Here is an 18,739-nt window from a genome sequence, read left to right as displayed (position 1 = left end):
ATTCTGTAGATCATTAATACTTTCTGCACTCTCTCTTACGATAAAAGAACTTCAGACCTAAAGTTTTATCTTCGCATTGAATGGGGTAATTAATTCTTCTCCTTATTGTGCCATCATTGATAACTACATGGATGTATGTCAGGCCAAACATGTAACTGAATACAAGGGTAACTTAATGTCTTTGTTTACCCAACAACAAATATACACACACATCGATCCTAGCATTTTAGTTTCAACAAATTGTATTGAATTAATAAAAGGATTAGACAACAGGCATTGCCTATATTATAAGTCTTAAATTCTCTTGAACCAGTACAACATATATACATTTACACAGAATAATAAAGTATATTTACAAAATTATCGATAATTAATTACTTATTGAGATTATTGAAATAAATGGACAATTCTGATAGAAAATATGTATATATATTTGAATTAATATGTTGAATGTAAAACTACACACACTAATAAACAGGCTCACTCATCCACCAGGGATCCTAGCATACCTCGATAACTGTTGGTATATATATATTACTGTAGCAGAAATCTCCAAATACATTTTATTCAAAAAGGGCACCCCTTCTCTCAATGTTACGTGCCCTGGACCCTTTTTAGGTTAAATACGGTAATTAGTTTGAGAATTTGTTATTCGATGGCTTCATGGGGCCTGTGATCATTGATTGTTTTAAGAGTGCACTTGTCTTCCTATAAATCGTACAGTTTCTGAAGTTAATCTACCAAAGTATTTTAGCTCAAAGTTTATAAACTAAATAACTAATTATGTGGCTTGTTTTATAAGTATGAATGGAATGTAGGCTATTGTTTTAACTCTGTATAAAGGTAAATCTGACATCAAAACGTAATTGCCAGATTTTCCATTTTTGTAACAATTTTGCATATTTTAATTTTCAAACAGAAAGTATCATCAATCATGCTTCGACTATACCATGCAATTTGCGGATTAAATTAAGTATCAAGATAAAATAAAATACATCATACCATTAAAATTTTTATTTTTAAAGTTATATTTATCTGTCATGTTGTTATATAGTCTCCTGCCACTCAGCCTAATGTAATGCAATACAAAAACTGTCAGATCAGTTCACCATGGTTGGAGGAAACAAGGATCAGGCAGACAGGTGGGTGATACAGGCCCGATACGCCTCTTGTGGTACTGACAAATCCGGAAACATTAATATTTAGATTTAAAACTGAATTGCTTCATGATCTATGACCCATGCTATTTTGTTAATTTTAGATGCTGTGAATAATATGTCACGGCAAGTGTATGAATGTTAAATTAATGTGTTAAGTTTTTGTTCCGATAAAGTATAACTTAGTAGTAGCTCCATCCTCTTGTAGGAGAACCAGCTCGTGAGGCTGTATGTTGATTCTGAAGCCAGATACACTATATTTGACTGGCGGTTCGAAACTGCATAGCTGAAGTGGGAGACATTTATGTACCCTAACATCATATAATATATATATATAAGGACAAGTTTAAGTTTCCGGATATATCGAAACGCTTCCGTGTATTGTTTAGCGAATAACAGGAAAAACAAACATGGCGACTATGGAGGAGATTGATCCGACTTGTAATCCAATGCAGCCTCTTTTGGAGAAGGTAATGCTAACTGTCTTTTTCATTTATTATCATCACAAAGTGTATTCCTTAACGAAATGATTCTAGTGTCTCCGTTTACTGAATTTATTTATAACTTCTCTCATTTAGCGAACGGTGTCTTCAGTGTTGACATTCTGAAAAATGCTAATCCCCCACATACTTGAAGCTTGGATACCGGCATACACTATTTTTGGTGTCCTTGCACTGATTTGTTGCAACAAAAAAATTGAAAGTGATGACAAAAAATATGTGTAAACAATGACTTTCTAATGCATAGTTTTTATTGTTAAAATTAAGCGAATAATGTTGATGTTGACCATTAAAAATGATACATGTACGTGCCCGTTTACCAGGTTGGGCACACCGGCGCATATGGGTAATAATCGTGAATTTGGGTAACATCTTTGTATGTTATGGTTGAATGCACTTCAAATCTACTTTCACTATCCTATATAAAAAATCAAAATTTTGTACTTCACTATCTTTATTAAAAATCGCTATTTATATGGTTATTATAAACAAATTTTGGTTGAACGTTTTTCGTGTTTTGACATTTTCGTGATTTTAGATGTCCCGACTTTTCTAAGGCTTCCAAGGTCATGAAATACTTTCAAAACCGAAGACTGTTCAACCAAAAGTTGTTTGTAATAACCAATAGATGTGGCGATTTTCAATAACGTAAGTGAAGTACAAATTTTGAATGTTTATATAGGATAGTGAAAGTAGATTCGAAGTGCATTCAACCATTACATACAAAGATGTTACCCAAATGCAGGATTATTACCCATATGCGCCGTTGTGCCCAACCTGTTTAAGGATCCCAGTACTAATCAAAACTGTAACTAAGTGTTTAACTGTTTTTTTCCGGGATAATTTTAGCTTTCATAAATAATTCCTGAAAAAAAAAAATACCTTTCGGGACTTTAATGAGACATACTAAGATGAAATAAATATAATAGCACCAAGAACAGTGTTCTTAGTGTATAAAAACTCGACTGGGATTCAAACCCTGGTTTTTAGATTGTTATACTATTACTCTAACATACTTTATTGCCTGGTCTGATTCTGAAGTGTCCTGGCCTGGCCCAACAGTGCTACAGCAGTTTAACAGTGATAAATCTACGTGCGAGTGCTGGGTCCTGTACCCATAGCATTTTGAAAATTTAGATACTGTATGTACCCATAGAATTTCTGAAAATACTGAAATTTAACATGGTGGGACCATATCTTTTAACCATACAATGGAAGAAGACACATATAAACTTATTGTTGATTGATCACTGCAGCTATATCTAAACAGAAGTTAAGGGGAGGTTACTGTATATACGGAAAACCACAGTGCAGTGGGACAGGGATCCTTTTGGTCTACATATATATATGTGTGTGCAATCTCCATGCAGGGGTGGAATTAACCACTGGTTCGCTCGCCCGTGGCCAGTGGTTACTTTATGTCACAAGTAACAGCCAGAAACAGAAAACTGAATTTGTTATCATTATTGTTTATCAAGCGATCCACAAGTCATGTTGACTCATCACAAATGTCGGAGAAAGTCGATTCTGCCATACCCCAGCAGCCTGGGCCTGATGACTTTCGTAATTACGACATCGTGCGAGCGACACAGTATGGTGTGATGGAACGTGTGCAGGAGCTCATTGAGGGAGGTTTTGATGTCAATGAGAATGACAGGGAAAGCGTAAGCCTCCTCCACTGGGCTGGCATCAACAACAGGACAGAAATTGTAAAGTCAGTATATCCCATGTACAATTGTTACATATACTTAGGTCCCATTTTGATTAAATCTAGATATATGTGTTAATGTTCACAGTCTCACAGATATACCTTGTCTTGTTATATTTTAAAGAAAATGTTTTGGTAGTCTTTTCACATATCAGGGAAAACTAGATTTTCAAATTACAGTTCTTGTGATTTTGTTGAAGTTTTAATATTTCAGCCTAAAAAAATCAATTTTCCTGAAGAGAAATAAAGATATTTTTCTTTAAATGAGGAAATGTACATTATGTTCCATTCATTTCTATTCCTTTAATGGGGAAAATTAAGTCTAGATTTTCACTTGATATTTTATAGAAATGTGGAGCTGATTTCCATTTAAAATTACTGTACAGATGATGTATGTACATGTATTACAATTGTTTCCATGTTACTGTACAATGTTCCTTTGGCAAAAGGAATTCTGTAATTTGAATGTTTTGTAGCTGGGACTTAATTAACATGTGTCTGATGATAATATAAGCAAGTGCTCTTTTTAAGCTAAATTAAAGCATATTGAACATGTTGATGAAGCTCATCTCAAAACAAATTTTTCTAGTTTCTTCATAAAATTTAAACTGAAATCTGGCGAAAGGTCCAGTTAGGAAATGAGAACAACATGTGCCCCACTTTCTCAAGATAAGCACCCTTCCTCTGTTTCTCATACTTGACTGTCATAAAAAAATCAGTAAGTTACAAAATGCAGACAAGAATATACATGTAATCTGACGTACTTGAAGGAAATTAATTATAAGACGCATTTCCTATGTATAAGAATTACAAGGTACAACGCTGTATATAACAATGCTCTATATAGACTTACACTAGGGCAAGTACAGTTCTCATATGAGCTGAAGTACAGTTGAGTAGTTTGAGGTGCCCTCAACACTACACCTGAGATACTGTAGTGACACCTACAGGTAGATGTTTTATACATGTATGAAATAAAGAGTTGAAGATATATCAATATCTATAGTATTGTAGTGAAATAATGTCCTTGATTTTACAGATACTTTGTTAGCAAGGGAGCTGTCGTGGACAAGTTTGGAGGAGACCTTAACTCAACACCTCTTCACTGGGCAACAAGGTACCTTATACTTTTACATTACCAGCCCCAGTCAGCTGGGAGATCTAGAGCACTTGACAGTTAGAACACCAGTGTAATGGTGAATAGACAAAAGTTTAACTCCTTGCGTTAAGAAGAACTTGTTTCTGATCTTTAAACAGAGTCGTAAAATTGTATAGAATCTGATTTTTTTTATCTCAGGGAAAGCCTTTGTAATATTATTGTTAATCTGTGTTATATAAATTGTACATGTAGGCAGAATGAGAGAGCAGTTTTAAAACTCATTGCTGGAAGTTGTTTTCTTTTAAGAAAACTTTGAAAAGAGGGATAATATTTTTAAAACTAAACTGCCTTTAGAAATATTTTTCTATCTAGCTGTAATGTTAATCTCTCATGGCAAGTTCTGATTATCTGTCAGGAGGTACAAAATTCAATTTGAATCACAGTTAATAAACATGCTTTCTGAAAAAGTGAAAATATCAGATGATTGTTTCCTTTGCTGCAGGCAAGGTCATCTGAAGATGGTTGTACTGTTGATGTCATTGGGGGCAGACCCAACTCTCAGAGATGGAGAAGGTTTGGTTTGTTTTTGTCATATTATGTCTGGATGGGAAAGTGTCTCGAAGTCATAAGTGCACATATATGTACCTAAACTTACATTTTTATGGGGAGCTAACAAAAAATAACATTTAAATTTTACACAAAGCCCTGGTGGCAATGAGGTATGCAGCATACATATTATGTAGTACACTAATAAATGTTTAGTTTACAATATAATTTTAAATACACTGTTTTAACAAATGGTGAGCTGGCCATTGATATAGGAACAAGGTCATGTTTTCTATGGCTTCTATTTCCATGAGGCAACAAACATAACTTGTAAACCATTCAGGAATTTCCATCAAAAATGTTTAGAAAAAGGTATGATGAAAAGTCTACTCTTTTTCCGACTGGAATACATTTATGTGTTAACAGTTTTACTTAGTTTGTTTATTAAGAGTCCATACAACACAAATGTAAATAGAAATGAAAGTTCTGGATTTTTGAGGTGACTGGTGAAGGTATAAATTAAATTTATATTTGTTTTCATATTAACATGAAAATAACATTAGGAATCAAACCTGCATCCTGTACATTTTCTACTTCTTCTTAACTTTTCATAAAAACATTAGAGTAGAATTTATCTTTATTACAGGATGTAGTTGTATACATCTAGCGGCTCAGTTTGGACACACAGCCATTGTGGCCTATCTCATAGCCAAGGGCCACGACGTAGACATGGTGGACCAAAACGGCATGACATCACTTATGTATGCTTCCTACAGAATATTTGCGTAAGTCAGGGACACCACTTTACATGAATGTCTGATAATTAGGAAATGACACTCAGCGTAGAGAGTTCTATCGTTTTCTAAGGTATACAGGCTTGGAAAGATATTTTCCTGTTAAATTTGATATTTCCATTTGACTAAATTTACACAAAGAGAATTGCAGGTCAAGTAGATAAAGTTTCCAAACAATGTTTTTTAAAAACAATACCAAGACTTCCTTGATGCCACAGATTGACAAAGGTCTTTTTGTGGATGAATGACAGAGGCGAAGTAAAAAATTCTGTTCTATGGATCATAAAGGTATATCTACTACACTTATACATGGACTATAGAATGGGGATCTGTGACACACCCCTCTGGATCTAATACCTCCATTGATACAAATGGATATGTACATCTGTGCAATGAACAAGTATCAACAGTAACATCATATAAGGATGTGGGCAGTATTAATTACATATATCTTTAAATACATATTGAATTTTTGCAACACTAATCATACTTATCCTGTATCAAGGTTTAAAAAGGAAAGTGTGTTACTTAAGCATAAATGGCAATGTAATATTTGGATTCCATTCTTGTTTTATTCCTTAAATTTGATCAGTGCATAACACCATTGTGTTCAAGTCAACAAAGGTTGACTAATAGGGAAGTACAATGTCCTTGTATTGGATGGTATGAAAAACTGGCTTTTTAGTAAGATACACTAGGTATATAATAAAATGTGGGAAACCTGTAGTGATTGTCTTGTTTCTACACAGCTATGATCCCGTCCGAATGTTGCTGACATTTGGCGCTTCTTTAGACAAAAGGGATAAGATCCAGGGAAACACCCCGCTCCACTTTGCTTGTCAGACTGCCAACACGGTCATCATCAAGACACTGATCAACGCTGGGGCCAACCTGGACGCTGTTAACACAAAGGTGCGTGGGACTGGATATAGCTAGAATTCTATATTGCAAAAATATTTTTTAAGTTGGTCAATATATTGGAGTTTATGTATATTGTAGTTTGTTGTAGTTATTTTGAAACAGGCATGTTCTTTTCCATACTCAAATAATAACCTTTGCTTAAAATTGAAATATTCCTTTCTATTTTGTCCTAACAATTGAGTATACATGTCTATACATACGTTTTTCATCTGTATAATATTTTCTTACTTGGTTGATCATCATTATTTCCAAACTGTATTCTCGAAACTCAAAACTCAGCATAACTACTTATGAGAGAATCAACATTGACATGTGCGTGTGATATTGTGTAATATATAACATGTATAACTAGGAATACAAAATTGACAGTGGGGTTAGTTGTCATTCGGAAGTTAGTAAGGTAGTTTATTGTATTATAGTATTAGTTATTTATTCATTGTACACTTGTGTACACATTGATTGTCTAATGTGACACCCTGCGGAATCTTACTAATTGATTTGATTGAGAAGGGTGTCAAAATACACATATTTTGTTTGGCAGTTTTTTTTATGACAAAACAAACTACAGCATTGGTTTGGTTTGTTCCTGTTTTATGTCCTTTTAATAGCTACGGTCATTTCAGGATGTGCCAGGTTTTGGTGGTGGAGGAAAATCAGAGAAAAACCACCAGTACCTGGCAACTGCCCCATATAGGCCTTGAACTCGCGACCCAGTGGTGGAAGGCTAGTGGTAGCAAAATGTCAGATGCCTTAATCACTAGGCCACTGCGGCCCCAAAGTACAGATAAATTACAGATATGATATAATGTCAGACTGCGTACCAATGGGTCAGATTATACAGGTTTCACAGTATCTTTGATCTACACATTCCAGGGTCAGACTCCCATTGATCTGGCAGCCATGCACAAGCACACAACAGTTGTGAAGCGGCTACATGAGATGAGGATAGAGCTGGGATACGACACCAGACATTGTCTACAGAAATACACAAACGACAAGGTATGGGTAATAAGGATAGAGCTGGGATATGACACCAGACATTGTCTACAGAAATACACAAACGACAAGGTATGGGTAATAAGGATAGAGCTGGGATATGACACCAGACATTGTCTACAGAGTTACACAAACGACAAGGTATGGGTAATAAGGATAGAGCTAGGATATGACACCAGACATTGTCTACAGAGTTACACAAACGGCAAGGTATGTGTAATAAGGATAGAGCTGGGATATGACACCAGACATTGTCTACAGAAATACACAAACGGCAAGGCATGGGTAATAAGGATAGAGCTGGGATACGACACCAGACATTGTCTACAGAAATACACAAAGGACAAGGTATGGGTAATAAGGATAGAGCTGGCATACGACACCAGACATTGTCTACAGAAATACACAAAGGACAAGGTATGGGTAATAAGGATAGAGCTGGGATACGACACCAGACATTGTCTACAGAAATACACAAACGGCAAGGTATGGGGAATAAGGATAGAGCTGGGATACGACACCAGACATTGTCTACAGAAATACATCAACGACAAGGTATGGGTAATAAAGATCGAGCTTGGATATGACACCAGACATTGTCTACAGAAATACACAAACGACAAGGTATGGGTAATAAGGATAGAGCTAGGATATGACACCAGACATTGTCTACAGAAATACACAAAGGACAAGGTATGGGTAATAAGGATAGAGCTGGCATACGACACCAGACATTGTCTACAGAAATACACCAACGACAAGGTATGGGAAATAAGGATAGAGCTGGGATATGACACCAGACATTGTCTGCAGAAATACACCAACGACAAGGTATGGGTAATATGGATAGAGCTGGGATACGACACCAGACATTGTCTACAGAAATACACAAACGGCAAGGTATGGGTAATAAGGATAGAGCTGGGATATGACACCAGACTTTGTCTACAGAAATACACAAACGACAAGGTATGGGAAATAAGGATAGAGCTGGGATATGACACCAGACATTGTCTACAGAAATACAACAATGACAAGGTATGGGTAATAAGGATAGAGCTGGGATATGACACCAGATATTGTCTACAGAAATACAACAACGACAAAGAATGGGTAATAACTTGATATATAGATTGTCAAATGATCTCTCACTCGCAAGGTTTCACAAACAGTTTTAAATAAGATTTGACTAATTTTCATTAGGAATAGCGAAAAATTAGGCCCATAAATGGCTTCACAAAAACCTCTGAAAACATCAGAAAAAACGATGCATCAAAAGATTATATATACGTATACTCTAAATTGTAAAGTCTTGTTTTTATTTAGACAGTGCGTAAGAAGGTGATGTTGGTGTTTCCATTCATCGCCCTATGGGTCATAGGTGCAATCCCAGAAATGGCTGCAGACTGGTATGTCAAGCTTGCATTGGTTGTGGTGGCCATCATCGTCTGGAAGGTTGTAGCACAGTAAGTAATCCTTCATTACTTTGTTACTCGAAGGACAGAATTTACAGAAAATACTGACCTCTGACGAGAATTCAACAGAATTTTATCTTAATAAATAGAAAACCTGGCAATATTTCATTTTAACCAATTTTATTCATGATGGTATATGAATAGGATTACGCAAATTTCAGTTCTCTCCTGCTAATCCCAACAACATACAAAAAGTATGAAAAAATCTTAGTGAGTGAAAAAAGTCAAACTACAATTAATACAGTACATGCTTAGCAGTAGATATTTATGTATAGGTAAACATCAAATTTGATTTCAGCATTGAGTCTGGTTTTTCTTGCCATGACTTATCCAATTGTCATGCAGTTGATCCTATGTTTTAGGGAGTATTTGCTTACAACCATATTAAAAATTTATCAAAATTATTCGATTAATCCAGCTGTCTGGCAACCCTGCCAGATTTGCTTGAAATGAAGATGACTGGTTTATCAAGACTATGTGATTATACCTGTTGCTATTGTTTACCTGGCAGCTTCTTCTTTGATGACAAGTTGATGACGATAATGCCAATCAGTATTTACTTGGCGACCAAGCTTTGGATGTATTACACCTGGATTGTCTATTTTGTGCCCTGTATCCTTTGTTGTATGTCGAAAAGGGAATTGACCATAGGGTCAATGCCAATGGACCATAGAGTCAGTGTACTGGGTAAGAAAGGCCCCTAGGAAAGGTCATTTGTTTTCAAGGAAGAACTGTTTCAAAGTGTACTGGGCCATGGGTAAGAAAGACCCCTAGGGTAGGTCATTTGTTTTCAACGAAGAACTGTTTCAAAGCTTTGTTTTTTATGAAAAAAAATATTACAAAAGAGTCATAATAAAACAATTATATTAAAATCTGTTGTGATTTTTAAAAAACAATTGTGTTATATATAGGTATACATACACTACAAACAAAATAGTTCTACCCTTCTTTTCTTGAGATAACAAGAAGGTATTTGAAAAGTTCTTGAAATATGCTTGAGGTTTGTCCTGAAAAGTCTGTAGATTCATTATCAATTTCAATATATTACACATCAGGATGTGACAGATTTCTTTGGGACAGAGACAATAGACAATATAATCAGAGAAGGCCAATTTAGCCATGCTGCAGTAATATTATTAATGGGGAATAAACCTTTTGAACTTGATCTATTAATTAGGATTAAACCATTAAAATAATAAATTTTAATGAGGATTAAACCATTTAAAATGAAACTAATGGGGTTTCCACCATAAAAACCATAAACAGTACATGGAATTTGTGTAAATGAGGATTTAACCATTAAAACCATTCGTATTAATTTGGATTAAAACATTTTAACTTGATCAATTAATGGGGATTAAACTATTAAATGTAGAAATATTAAATCATTGAGTATAAAGCATTAAAAAGTAAGAGTCACTAATGGAAAGTAAAGCATTAATCACTGTGTGAAAGGGCAATCTTTCATGTAGAAATCCTTGACTGATGCCCAGATATACAAAGTACAGAGAAGAATCTTATATTCACTATCAACACCTTGCTGCTGACATATAACTTTTGGAAGGCCTGGCGAGCTGACCCTGGCTTCATTGAAACTGATCGTACAGAGAAGATCCAGGTAAGATATCGCATAAAACTTACATTGACTGTTTCAATAGATAGAGATCACATCGTGAAATGACAACAGAACCTGTCAGTTTGTTGTCTCTCATCAGGCAGTATGCCAAACAGTGTACTAAAATATTTGTTCAGCTAATTCTTATACAGAGCAACATAAGATCAACTACAAAAATGAACATTCAAAATCATGAGATGAAATTATTTTGTAGTGTTGATAAACGCACAAAAATATGGTGCATCCTATGAAAAGATATTGTTGATTTGTTTTATAAAACAACACAAGGAGGTCAATAATGCTAGCAATGAGTTTAGAACGTTTCAACATTTCAAGTATGACAAAGTGCCAGAGTATTACATAAGCCTTTCAAATTGTGTTGTTACAGGAAAGCTCTTGCGAGACTCAAACTAGGTTGTCTCCCTTTATCTATAGAGACTGGTTGATACATAAATAACTCTTTGATAGAGAGACTGCCAAAACTGTTCTGGTGATATGCTGTCAGATATGAGTATATAATGTTATGTATTTTATAATAGATTACTTATCATTTTCTACTGTCTCATAAGCTGATATCGGCTGGACAACACTTTTAAATCACTGTATTCTATGTACTTTTATGTACAGTGATGTGTGGCATAAAAATTATGATGATGTGATTTGTACAGGTAATACTAGACCTGGCAGAAGACCAGACCTTGACCCTTCAGCAGTTCTGTAGCACCTGTCTGATACACCGCCCTATCCGGTCCAAGCACTGTAACACCTGCAACAGATGTGTGGCAAAAATGGACCACCACTGTCCCTGGATTGACAACTGTGTCGGTTAGTATGATCTCAGAACTGAATCAAACCTGTTTTGAAATACCACCTTTGAGAGATCCATTAGATATTCTTGTATTGCTTATTTAGATTTAACATGCATTAATGCTTAATTGACTTGCTAAGTGCCCAAAGTGCTTCATAATTTGTGTAAATAAGACAATTTTTTTCAAGTAAGTCTGTAAATTAGGGTGAAGGGATGGAACATTCAGACCAGAAAATAAAGTGCAGGCGTTTACTCTTGTTAGGTTGAATACTGTAGTACACGTACATGTTGTGGTAGTCCAATGGATTAGTTAATAGTATAGAATCAATGGTATAGTAGCTTTCTGAAGCATCAGGATCACGAATTCAAAATCTAATCATACACGGACAATATTTGATTTATGAAAATAGTACTAAGAGTGTATAATTTCATACTTTGAGCAGTAGGAATTTTGTAAATATTGAAAAATTCCCTTTGAAAACTCTCTGGTCCTAACATAATATCTCCCAGGTCCTGGTGATGGATGACTGGATGATTAAACCACTGGCGGGGGAGTGTCAATATATCTGTTTTTAGGCTGGTCCTACTTCAGTAGGTTATCCTAGACTAGCTCTATCATCAGCCGAATCCTGTCTGATGATTGGTTGAATTTGGCGATTTCCCTATTATGCCCCCAATATATTTAGTTCCAGATTACCGCCAGATTTCAAAAGTATATCCTATGTGTATGAAATCAATATAAAATCAAACAATCGTTGACAGAATTCTGTTAACACGGTACGGTTAGATATTCCTACCATTAATAAGAATGGAATTTGCGTCAAATACGATCTCAGTTAGTATTACTAAATGTGGATTGTACCTATTGTGTTTATCAGTTAAGGTAAACATCTGGTCAGTCAGATTAGGCGGATAATTTGAACACACTTTTGATTTATTATATCTGCAGGTGCTGACAATCACAAGTATTTCATTGGATATCTGTTTTTCCTGTTCGGTATGATATGCTGGTGTTTCCATGGATGCCAGATTTGTAAGTAAAATATGAAATCTCCTTTGAAACCATTTATTTATCAAAGACACCTGTTTTTTAATCAGCCTTGATTGTTTAAATATATAATGACAAGTGTGAATGATTAACAATATGTGTGATCATTTTGGTACTCACATGTAATCAAACTAAAGTTGATATACCCCATGTGAGGCCATGTGGGTGCCTCTTAAAAGACACTGATGAAGAAATCTAAAAAAACCTTGTAAGGTTCCCTCAAAGACCGTTTAAGATGAAACAATGTTGGGAGGGGGGGATGTTTGCTATATTTTTGCTGCATTTAAAAGGGCGTCATTGACTGATGATCAATATAGATTATTAAATGAATAAAACATCCATGTATTGAATATTTTACGTATTCATGTTTTTCTTTCTAGACTGGAGTCATGTGTGTCCATTCGATGTCTATGTTGACGGTATAACAGGTATTATCTATAAGATCGTAAAAGCGTCACCGTGGGTCGCCTGGATTGCCCTCAACTCCCTTGGCCACATGCTGTGGGTTGGCATTTTGCTAACCTGTCAGCTTTATCAGGTTAGATTTTGATGGAGTTGTTTCTGAAATTTCTGCAAAAAAAATCTGACAAGATGGCTCATCAAATCAGAGGCATTATTAGTTTTCATATGATAATTTCTTTTAAATTCTTTAACTAAATGACCTAAATTTGCTAAAATAAAAATTCTAAGCTTAGTAAAACAATCATTTCTGAACTCACTAAACAGAAAAGTTCTGCTGATATTACAAAAAAAATCTATGCTTGGTTAATTATAAATTTCGAAGCTCACTATGATGAAAACATGTGAGCACATAAAAAGAAAACCATGTTCACTAAAATGTAAATTGCTAAAATGAATTCTTGTAAGCTCACTTAAATAGTGACTTCTTGACTAGCTAAGTTTACCCCATTTCATGCCCTACTTAATTGATATTTGTTTTACTACTGTAATACGTGTATTTATGAAGTTAGGACTTCACCGAGTTCAATGTATCTCTAAGGTTTGTTAAACCCTTTCTCCTTGTGTTTAGATTATATGGTTAGGCATGACTACCAATGAGAGGATCAACTTTGTGAAATATGAATACCTACATGACAAAGAGGCCAAAGCACAGGAACTGGCTCAGAGTCAAGGTCACGGTCACAGTCATGGAGGTCATGGTCACGGACACCAAACTTTTCATGGAGGACCTAAAGCCAAATCAAAAAATCCCTTCTAGTGAGTATCACCTGAAAACCACATATTTATTACTTTTATTGTCTTTCTGGCTGGTTACATATATTTTGCTTCTGAATTTCCAAAATTGAATTTGTCTGATCAGTGTAATTGATATTTCTTATCTTTAATTATTCATTTTTTTTTTTTTTAAATGTACTGACCCAAATTAGTCATGCACACTTTGAAAAGGCTTCACAATCATACATGTACATGTTGCATATAATTCAGTTTAAGTTAGGGGTACATGTTAATCTTTCACTTTACATTATAATTGTTAGATCATCAAGGACATTGAGCATGGTGTAAAATCATGTTCAGTTGAGTGATTGATTTAAGGCTGTAATGAAATTAGTGTGAATCTTGAGGTGTTAAGTTACATTGACAAATGGTGTCATAACTCAAAAATGTAGAGTCGTTTGTGCAATTAATTCGAAGTTGTAAATCATTGTTATATGAAAGGAGATGTCCAGCTTTACATTAAAGAGAAAATAATGGCTTCATAACGGAGCCACATGTTGATTTTTTGGATATATGCTACTATGAACATAGAAATAAATTTAAATCATATCAATTATTCCAGTATACTTGAAAGTGGGGGAAAAGACAATTCCATTTCAGTTGCACGAAAATGAAGTTTTATACAACAATTTTGAGGAAAAAAGCAATGTATGTACAATTTTATTTACAGTCGTGGAATGTTTAAGAACGCAGTGGATCTGTTTGGCTGGCGTCTTTGTGGATTGCTACGGCCCAATAAGCTTGACTATCGACACCTGTTTGTACTGCCTGGTGAGGAGGCAGCCGTGTCAAAGAGGCTCAAATTCAATGTGAACCGGGAAAACTACCAGTTTGTGTAGAGATGTGAACAAGGAAAATCAGCTGTTATTCTGGTGATCAGATAAAAGCATTGAATGGCTACTCTCAGGACCTCCCCCCTTTTGGTCATTTTGTTTTAACGTATACCTTTTTTTGAACTTTATGCCTTAAACTATTTTTATTTATTCAATAAGAAAAAAAGGAAATGTATACTTCTCAATTTCTTCAGCTGATCAATTTGAATATAAACTAGCCTCTTTTTATAGCCTGAGAGTTTAAGCACGATTACATTTTTATTTTTTCTGTAAATTTGTTTAATTTCATTCAGAAAAAAACATATCTTAGGATTAAACCTGTCTTTCCTGACACCACTGGGACTGAATCAGTGTGTTGGATATGTATCAGTAAGCCTGTCTTTAGTGACATCAAGTCTCAATTTCTTCAGCTGATCAATTTGAATATAAACTAGCCTCTTTTTATAGCCTGAGAGTTTAAGCACGATTACATTTTTATTTTTTCTGTAAATTTGTTTAATTTCATTCAGAAAAAAACATATCTTAGGATTAAACCTGTCTTTCCTAACACCACTGGGACTGAATCAGTGTGTTGGATATGTATCAGTAAGCCTGTCTTAAGTGACATCAAGGGGCACTGAATCAGCTTGTTGGATATGTACCAGTAAGCCTGTCTTAAGTGACATCAAGGGGCACTGAATCAGCTTGTTGGATATGTATCAGTAAGTCTGGCTTTAGTGACATCAAGGGGCACTGAATCAGCTTGTTGGATATGTACCAGTAAGCCTGTCTTAAGTGACATCAAGGGGCACTGAATCAGCTTGTTGGATATGTCTCAGTAAGCCTGTCTTTAGTGACATCAAGTCTCAATTTCTTCAGCTGATCAATTTGAATATAAACTAGCCTCTTTTTATAGCCTGAGAGTTTAAGCACGATTACATTTTTATTTTTTCTGTAAATTTGTTTAATTTCATTCAGAAAAAAACATATCTTAGGATTAAACCTGTCTTTCCTGACACCACTTGGACTGAATCAGTGTGTTGGATATGTATCAGTAAGCCTGTCTTAAGTGACATCAAGGGGCACTGAATCAGCTTGTTGGATATTTATCAGTAAGCCTGTCTTTAGTGACATCAAGTCTCAATTTCTTCAGCTGATCAATTTGAATATAAACTAGCCTCTTTTTATAGCCTGAGAGTTTAAGCACGATTACATTTTTATTTTTTCTGTAAATTTGTTTAATTTCATTCAGAAAAAAACATATCTTAGGATTAAACCTGTCTTTCCTGACACCACTGGGACTGAATCAGTGTGTTGGATATGTATCAGTAAGCCTGTCTTAAGTGACATCAAGGGGCACTGAATCAGCTTGTTGGATATGTCTCAGTAAGCCTGTCTTTAGTGACATCAAGTCTCAATTTCTTCAGCTGATCAATTTGAATATAAACTAGCCTCTTTTTATAGCCTGAGAGTTTAAGCACGATTACATTTTTATTTTTTCTGTAAATTTGTTTAATTTCATTCAGAAAAAAACATATCTTAGGATTAAACCTGTCTTTCCTGACACCACTTGGACTGAATCAGTGTGTTGGATATGTATCAGTAAGCCTGTCTTAAGTGACATCAAGGGGCACTGAATCAGCTTGTTGGATATTTATCAGTAAGCCTGTCTTTAGTGACATCACGGGGCACTCAATCAGTTTGTTGGATATGTATCAGTAAGTCTATCTTTAGTGACATCAAGGGGCACTGAAGCAGCTTGTTGGATATGTATCAGTAAGCCTGTCTTAAGTGACATCAAGGGGCACTGAATCAGCTTGTTGGATATTTATCAGTAAGCCTGTCTTTAGTGACATCACGGGGCACTCAATCAGTTTGTTGGATATGTATCAGTAAGTCTGTCCTTAGTGACATCAAGGGGCACTGAATCAGCTTGTTGGATATTTATCAGTAAGCCTGTCTTTAGTGACATCACGGGGCACTCAATCAGTTTGTTGGATATGTATCAGTAAGTCTGTCCTTAGTGACATCAAGGGGCACTGAATCAGCTTGTTGGATATGTATCCGTAAGCCTGAGTTTAGTGACATCAAGGGGCACGGAATCAGTTTGTTGGATATGTATCAGTAAGGCTGTCTTTAGTGACATCAGGGGGCACTGAGGCGGTTTGTTGGATATGTATCAGTAAGCCTGTCGTTAGTGACATCAAGGGCCACTGAATCAGTTTGTTGGATATGTATCAGTAAGTCTATCTTTAGTGACATCAAGGGGCACTGAATCAGATTGTTGGATATGTATCAGTAAGCCTGTCTTAAGTGACATCAAGGGGCACTGAATCAGCTTGTTGGATATGTCTCAGTAAGCCTGTCTTTAGTGACATCAAGTCTCAATTTCTTCAGCTGATCAATTTGAATATAAACTAGCCTCTTTTTATAGCCTGAGAGTTTAAGCACGATTACATTTTTATTTTTTCTGTAAATTTGTTTAATTTCATTCAGAAAAAAACATATCTTAGGATTAAACCTGTCTTTCCTGACACCACTGGGACTGAATCAGTGTGTTGGATATGTATCAGTAAGCCTGTCTTAAGTGACATCAAGGGGCACTGAATCAGCTTGTTGGATATTTATCAGTAAGCCTGTCTTTAGTGACATCACGGGGCACTCAATCAGTTTGTTGGATATGTATCAGTAAGTCTATCTTTAGTGACATCAAGGGGCACTGAATCATTTTGTTGGATATGTATCAGTAAGCCTGTCGTTAGTGACATCAAGGGCCACTGAATCAGTTTGTTGGATATGTATCAGTAAGTCTGTCCTTAGTGACATCAAGGGGCACTGAATCAGCTTGTTGGATATGTATCAGTAAGTCTGGCTTTAGTGACATCAAGGGGCACTGAATCAGCTTGTTGGATATGAATCAGTAAGCCTGTCTTTAGTGACATCAAGTCTCAATTTCTTCAGCTGATCAATTTGAATATAAACTAGCCTCTTTTTATAGCCTGAGAGTTTAAGCACGATTACATTTTTATTTTTTCTGTAAATTTGTTTAATTTCATTCAGAAAAAAACATATCTTAGGATTAAACCTGTCTTTCCTAACACCACTGGGACTGAATCAGTGTGTTGGATATGTATCAGTAAGCCTGTCTTTAGTGTCATCAAGGAGCACTGAATCAGTTTGTTGGATATGTATCAGTGAGTCTGTCTTTAGTGACATCAAGGGGCACGGAATCAGTTTGTTGGATATGTATCAGTAAGTCTGTCCTTAGTGACATCAAGGGGCACTGAATCAGCTTGTTGGATATGTATCCGTAAGCCTGTCTTTAGTGACATCAAGGGGCACGGAATCAGTTTGTTGGATATGTATCAGTAAGTCTGTCCTTAGTGACATCAAGGGGCACTGAATCAGCTTGTTGGATATGTGTCGGTAAATTCTGATTTGACGACAGAAAAGCCAGTCATATGAGACCATGAGATCCTCTTATATTTACACGAAGTCCAAAAAGTCAGGTGTAAGTAAAATCAGGTCTTGCTCTAATTGATATAAATACAGTAATGTTTTGTATTCTGCATAAAATGTTTTCAGTCTGAAAAGAAAAAAATGAATAAGATACAGAGCATGAGTGAAGAAAAATCATCTGCTTGAAGTTTTGTGTAAATGGTATTGTTACTGTTATCAGAGTAAGTGTAAAGATGGTGTGTGTTGGCAGTGAGACTGGTTAATGTTTGTACACAGAACAAGTGAGACTGGTTAATGTTTATACACAGAACAAGTTGAGATTATTGTTGTAGTTTACTAATGTGTGAAAAGTCTATAACATTCTTGCAATGTGATTCATTATTGTACTACAAGGTTCTGCAATTTTTTTTTGTGTTTTATTACTTTTGCTATTTTACATAAAAATCATGAATTCACAGGATTTATTCTATTTATACGTAATCTGTTGGTAGGCAGACATATGATAGAAGCATAAATTACATTCACTAGAAATCTTGATATGTAGGTGTTCATGTTGGCAAAACTC

The 18,739-nt window shown here is 35.4% G+C and overlaps 1 protein-coding gene across 1 annotated transcript; it reads left to right on the top strand.

Moving 5' to 3' along the window:
• Window positions 1–1,548: 1,548 nt before the first annotated feature.
• On the top strand, window positions 1,549–15,125 carry LOC110442909 (palmitoyltransferase ZDHHC17-like). The gene is made up of 15 exons (XM_021486789.1): window positions 1,549–1,627; window positions 3,136–3,371; window positions 4,405–4,482; window positions 4,967–5,037; window positions 5,657–5,795; window positions 6,554–6,716; window positions 7,599–7,724; window positions 9,048–9,187; window positions 9,708–9,808; window positions 10,690–10,814; window positions 11,480–11,636; window positions 12,569–12,652; window positions 13,048–13,205; window positions 13,698–13,885; window positions 14,574–15,125. Exons 1-15 carry the CDS (start codon window positions 1,568–1,570, stop codon window positions 14,740–14,742), a joined length of 1,995 nt encoding a protein of 664 aa, XP_021342464.1. The 5' UTR covers window positions 1,549–1,567; the 3' UTR covers window positions 14,743–15,125.
• Window positions 15,126–18,739: the final 3,614 nt, after the last annotated feature.

Source organism: Mizuhopecten yessoensis, unplaced genomic scaffold (genome assembly GCF_002113885.1).
Source record: "Mizuhopecten yessoensis strain PY_sf001 unplaced genomic scaffold, ASM211388v2 scaffold716311, whole genome shotgun sequence".
NCBI classification, from domain to species: domain Eukaryota; kingdom Metazoa; phylum Mollusca; class Bivalvia; order Pectinida; family Pectinidae; genus Mizuhopecten; species Mizuhopecten yessoensis.
The sequence above is the reverse complement of the archived record's forward strand: the minus strand, read 5'-3'. Positions and strand labels throughout refer to the sequence as shown.

Coding starts and splice junctions, on each gene's coding strand:
- LOC110442909 (XM_021486789.1), top strand. CDS start 1,568: ATGGCGACTATGGAGGAGATTGATCCGACTTGTAATCCAATGCAGCCT. Junction 4,483..4,966: donor CCTCTTCACTGGGCAACAAG/GTACCTTATACT, acceptor CCTTTGCTGCAG/GCAAGGTCATCTGAAGATGG. Junction 12,653..13,047: donor TTTCCATGGATGCCAGATTT/GTAAGTAAAATA, acceptor TTTTCTTTCTAG/ACTGGAGTCATGTGTGTCCA.